The sequence below is a fragment of the Prunus avium genome, chromosome 3 (genome assembly GCF_965620075.1).
Source record: "Prunus avium chromosome 3, drPruAviu1.hap1.1, whole genome shotgun sequence".
In the NCBI taxonomy this organism is placed as follows: domain Eukaryota; kingdom Viridiplantae; phylum Streptophyta; class Magnoliopsida; order Rosales; family Rosaceae; genus Prunus; species Prunus avium.
Window position 1 is genome coordinate 31,212,058 of NC_142286.1, and position 6,251 is coordinate 31,218,308.

A 6,251-nucleotide genomic window follows, 5' to 3' on the forward strand; every position below is an offset into this window, starting at 1 on the left:
CAAAAGGGAACAAAGGTTTGTATAATTAGTTAGTACCAAAATTCTGCAATGTTTGAATTGGCTCTAATATATTATGATCTCAAGTGCGAATTGATATATCAAAGCTTAATTTGTAAGCCGGTTTGATTGGAAGTATTCCTGGTCCAAGTAACAAGTGTTGTCTTGAGTTTGGTAATTGATAGTGAAGTTCCAAAATCCGCAACTTTCGCTATGTAGTTTTTATCTAAAAGTATGTTTGTTGACTTAATGTCTTTGTGAAAAACAGGAGAGGAAAGTGCTCCTGCAATTTCTGTGGCAATACATAACCACAGTTCCATGTTGTGATTCAACTTGGTCTCCATAAGAAACACAACAGAGGGTCTCTTCATACAAATTCCTCTGTCATACGAATGATCTCCCTCCCTGCATAGGACTGAAGTTTCATATATTACCCAGAAATCATTTTGCTCAACTAATACTCTGTCCTTTCCACTAATTTACTCTCATTATTCAGATTATTGATAGTAGTATGCTTGCTCATTATTAATGATAGTAGCATGCCTACCTTACAGAACATATAATAATCCCAAACAACATATAATGTTTGTACAGCATCAAATTAAACATGGATTACAAGACCCAAGTGTTTTAGTTAACTTGTTTACCATGTCACAGAAGATGATAGTGGAAACTCGTCTAATGGTGAACTGGGCCTAACATTCGAGGCTGACTCTGTTGAACTTGAAACAGCATCCCAGTGCTCATTTATGTCACTTACAGCAGATTCAACCCCGTTGTAATTCTGTGGAACATTACAAGTGTTTTCAATCAACATTTGAATGGCCTCCAACTCCGTTGCGACCTCTCTCATTGTGGGGCGATTCCTTCCATTCATATTCAAGCATCTCATTGCAAGGTTAGCAAAAGTTATGATATCTGTTTGGGAGCCCTCCATCACAACCCCAGCATCAAGAATGCCAAATAGACGATCTTCTTGCATCGAAGTAATGAAATAAGTGGCAAGACCTTTGTATTCATTTCCTTCTGACCCTGTTACTGCAGAAACTGGTTGTAGACCAGTCAAGAGCTCAACAAGGACAACTCCGAAACTATAGACGTCACTTTTCTCTGTAAATTGGCTTGATTGAAAGTATTCCGGGTCCAAGTAACCAAATGTACCATGTACAGCTGTGGTCAAGTGAGTCTGGCCGATCACAATTGATCTTGAAGTGCCAAAGTCAGCAACTTTTGCTCTGTATCTATCATCTAAGAGTATGTTGGTAGACTTGATGTCTCTATGATAAATAGGAAAGGAAGCTGCACCATGCAAGTAAGATAGAGCTCCTGCAATTTCTGTGGCAATTCGTAACCGCATTTTCCATGTAAGTGGAAAGTCTTCATTCTGCTCATGAATATAGTGGGAAAGGGTTCCATTCGGTATGAATTCGTAAACCAAGAGTGGAACTTCAGTCTCTAAACAACAACCTAATAATTGAACCACATTTCTGTGATTTATTTGTGAAAGAATCACAACCTCATTGATGAATTCTGAAAGTTGGCCTTCATTCAATATCTTAGACTTCTTTACCGCAATGATTCTTCCATCTGCGAACATTCCTTTGTAGACGGTACCTTGGCCTCCTTGGCCAAGAATTCTATCAATGTTGAAGTTGTCAGTGGACTTCTCCAACTCCTCTGATTTGAACAACTTGATTTTCTCAACATTGACTTCACCTGATGATAATTGTTGTTGTAACAATAAACCACCGTTTCGTTTGAAAAACTTTTCCTTGCGTTTAATGTTTTTCCGTTTTTTTATGACTTTGTATGCATACCATGCACCCACGAGTAGCAACAATAGTCCGGGACCCATGAAAACACCTGCATATGTAAATATACATGGAATTATAGTTGGATAAAACTATGCATACCGCATTTGTACCACTATGAGTTTGAGACTCACTTACAAATAGGTTCCACTTTACAATTATATCCCCCTTTTTTTCCCAACAAAAATAAACTTTTTCCATTCATTGTGAAATTAATTGCACAATAACCATTTATAATACAAACCTACACCATTTTTTTGCCCAAAGTCTCTCACCCTTCCACCAGAAAAAGAAAAAAAAAACACTCTACACCACCTAAATTCAAATTTCTTCTCCTTCACCATCAAGGCCTTGAGATGGTAATTCTCCTTCTTTTTCTAGGTAGCTGGGGTTTATGTAACTACGTAGCTACCAAATAGGTTTGGGTGTTGAGGTAGCCTACCTATCAAAGGAGAATATGATTTGTGAGTTTTCTGCGTATGTACGTATACTAATTATGTCTTCCTATTAATAGATGTCTTCCATCTCTTCCTGAAATTGCTTCATCATTTTTTCTTTGCCGGAAAAGCGGAACAACTGCAATGTCATCACATTCCTCCAGCCCTCATATGTCTATTTCAGCAAATCCTTACTAACAACAATGGATTGCTAAAAGAACTCTAACATAAACCGCTTGGGAGAACTTTTGTGTGTATATAGAAGTCTGCATAGGAGAACTTTTGTGTATATATATATATATATATATATATAGGGTGAGGATCCAGAGACACACAAAAAGCCACAAATTTATACACACATTTTCAACCTTTAGATTAAATCAATTTTAATGGCTAAGATTGCATTTGAAAAAAAGGTCAATAATCTCAACTATATGATTAATTTTCCTTGGAAGAATATATATGGTTTTATTCTAGCCATAAGTGTTTAAAAGTACGTACTTTTAATTTGTTTTCATTAAGGCTTATTATCACAAAAGGTCCCTAAGGTTTACGAAATTATCAGATTGCTCTTAATGTTTTTTTGTGTCACTTGTGGTCCTCAAGGTTAGTATGTGTGATCACAAATGGTCCTTGCCGTTAGGTTCCGTCAAAAACTCCGTTAGTTTGCTGACGTGGCATATATACATCTCTGATGTTCACACATTTATCACAAATGGTCCTTGCGAAATTTTTTAATTTTTTAATTTAAAATTCATAAAATTTTGGTTTTCTTTTTTATATTATTTAAAAATATATATTGTATTTTAAATACATATGACACTATATTTTTTAAGATGTGGGCTCCACATATATGCCACACCAACAAACTAATGAATTTTTTAAAAAATAATATAGTTTGTTGATGTGGCATATATGTGGAGCCCACATCTAAAATAATATAGTGTCATGTGTATTTAAAATACAATATATATTTTAAAATAATTTAAAATTCATGAGATTTAAAAAAGAAAACCAAAATTGTATGAATTTTAAATTTAAAAAATTTTAAAAATTTGCAAGGACCATTTGTGATAGGTGTGTAAACCTCATGGATGTTTTGTGATATATATATATGCCACATTAACAAACCAACGGAGTTTTTGATAGAACATAACGGCAGGGACCATTTGTGATCACACATACTAACCTTGAGGACTATCAATGACACAAAAAAACATTAAGGATGCAATCTGATAATTTCGTAAACCTTAGGGACCTTTTGTGATAATAAGCCTTTCAGTAATATTATTTATCTTCAAGGCCAAAATAGGCATTGAGCATAAATAATAATTGAGCCTAGATTCAATAAGTATATAGTACAAGGGTCTTTCCCAACATTTTTAGCATGGAATTGGTCTATATTAATAATAATGAACTCTAAACAGTATAAGAGCATACCTAAAAGAACAATTCTGATTCGATAGGCCCGAGAAGGCAGAGGCGGCTCTGGCTTGTTGTAGCAACGCCCACCACCTCGACCATCAAAGTCACATGTAGCTCTGGTTACATTTGAGTAGCATGTATAACCACCGGCGACATTCTCACATATAGGACTGCCTCTGAAATTCCATGAAGCTATCACATCATGATCCATACACCGATTAAGCTTGCATTCATCAATATCTGAAATATAATAACAGAAAGACAAAAGAACATGATGATGAATGGTGAAGTTGGCTCATTCCAGAACGAAGTTTTGGATAACGGAATGGAAGGGTTTTAATTAATTACGTACGTACCTTGACAAGGTTGGAGAAGATAAGGATTTCCTTCAAAGCCACTCGGACAGAAGCAATGAACGCTTGACCGATTGTATGTCGAAGAAGTAGTGGCATTATATATTTTGCAATAGGGTGTTGAGTCGTTTTTAAAGTTATTTCCATAAAACGGACGTACTTTTCTTCCGATAAATCCTTCAAATTCTTTGTGTGAAGTGTTGTCTAAGCTGATGTTCCATTCCAGCACCACGGGAACTCTGTCCATTCCTTGGATAGCTCTGTAGCTTGATAAATTGTTCAAAAACCAATCTTGGTCAACAAGAAATGCATAGTTGCAACCATCAATTTGATCTCTTTGCCGTATCTCAGTAGTGAAAGCGCTGACATTTGGAGGAATGGTAGTCTGGCAACAGTTAGTTCCAAAGGTACCGCAGCGAAAAGTAGCACCATCTGTATTCTGATCGTCACAAGTTGAATTGCATCCAAGAACAACATTCACATCTGATCTCATGGTAGCAAGACGGCCGCAGCTGACTGCAGTGAACATGTTTTTTCTGTCCAAGTACACAAAAGGGCTTCCCGTCAAATTTGGGGCTTGGCGAGTTTCCTTTCCCTTGCAAGCGCCGAAGAAAGTAACAGGGCTTTTAACCTGAAGGGTGCCGTCAATAGAAATGTTGAGCACCTCCATTTGGGCGCGCCTCAAGAAAGGCTTGTGCCCAGTAGACTCGTTGCAGTCTATCTGAAACCATTCATTAAAGTAACAATCTTTGTTTGGTCCAACGCCGAAAGGGTAAGGGATGCTGACATTAATTCCGCAGTGCGTCGTGCAATTAAGCTTTGCTATAGGCGGAGCTAATTCTGATGATGACGCTGGTTTGGTTTCAGTAACTATGCTGCACCAAAACAACAAAACGAACATGATCACATGATGATGAACTAGCAATTGCATTGACATTATTAATTCCTCTGCCTCCTCTTTCTCTCTATATATGATATCTGACCTTAGTTGGTTACATGGAGCGTTTCTGTAGACAAGGGCGGAACTACGAAGGGGCTGGACTGGACTCTAGCCTAGGGCTGATTTTCCAACTTAGTCTTAAATGTATAAAAAAAAATACCCTACAGTTAAATAGTAGCCCACAAAAAGGACAAGGCCAGACAACAACTGGTCTTCGAGGGAGAGCGGGAAGAAGGAGAAGAAGGAAGAGGAGAGAGGGATGGAAAAAAAATAGAAAAAAGAGAGGGATATGGGAGAAGACGCAAAAGAGGAAGAAGAGGAAAAAATTGCAGAGTGACAGAGGAAGAAGCAGGAAAAAGAAGAGAGAGAGAGAGAAGAAGGAAAAAATAAATAAAAAGAGAGAGGGAGAGATGGAAAGTGACGGAAGGAAGAAGAAGATGGGAAAAAAATTAAAAAAATGAAGGCGTTGGGAGAGATGAGATATGGGGGGAATAAACAAAAGAAAGAAAAAGAGGCATTGGGTTTGGGCGCATCTTCACATTTTTTATATAATATTTATTGTTCAGAGTAACTATTACTAATTATATATCATATTTATGGCAAGTTTACACAAGAAGGTTGTTGGCTCGAGTGTTAAGTGAGAATGATTCTTACATGGAGATCTAGGGTTCAAACTCCTTGGTTGCAAAATATTTTTGGAATATTTGGCTTGTCAACAGTTTGGATTTCTAAAATTTTTTTAAAAAGAATGAACTTGTTCGGTTTCTATAATTTTTTTAAAAAGAATGAACTTGTTCGGTTTCTATAATTTTTTTTGGGTTTCTAAAATTTAACTAGCTGTTTTCGGGCTTTTGCCCCCTTACAACAAAAAAATCTAGACAATTTGAAGCATGATATATTATATTATAGAAGAAGCCAAGAAAAAAAATATTTAGCCTACCCCTAGGAAAATTCCTGGTTCCGCCATTGTCTGTAGAGAAGGTACCTTTTATATAGGGCTCGGGAGTTTCCAAAGAAAAAAATAATTTGGCAATAACAACTTGACAAATCATCTGTCTGTCTATAATATAATGTATTTATTAATATTAAATCATGTGTCTTTCTGTAATATAATGTATTAATTAATATTGTAGCTGCCATACTTGACTGAGATGTCGGGCCTTTTTTCACGTGGTTCTAGCATGTGCAAACGTAACGGACCTTTCATTAAAAACAAAAAAAAAGTCACGGACCCCTCGATTAGGGATTTGCTTTCTCATACCACTCGTGGCTTCAGCTGCGCCAGCAG

At 36.6% G+C, this 6,251-nt stretch overlaps 1 protein-coding gene across 2 annotated transcripts; it reads right to left on the reverse strand.

The window, feature by feature from the left end:
- Positions 1-413: 413 nt before the first annotated feature.
- Positions 414-5,488, reverse strand: LOC110746818 (wall-associated receptor kinase-like 6). Of its 2 annotated transcripts, XM_088250961.1 has the most exons (4): positions 5,007-5,486; positions 4,027-4,898; positions 3,686-3,910; positions 416-1,860 (listed from the first exon to the last, which is right to left on the reverse strand). In XM_088250961.1, exons 2-4 carry the CDS (start codon positions 4,691-4,693, stop codon positions 641-643), a joined length of 2,112 nt encoding a protein of 703 aa, XP_088107087.1. In that variant the 5' UTR covers positions 4,694-4,898; positions 5,007-5,486; the 3' UTR covers positions 416-640. The 2 variants fall into 2 exon arrangements, with proteins under 2 accessions (XP_088107086.1, XP_088107087.1); XM_088250960.1 differs by having other exon boundaries at positions 414-1,860; positions 4,027-5,488.
- Positions 5,489-6,251: the final 763 nt, after the last annotated feature.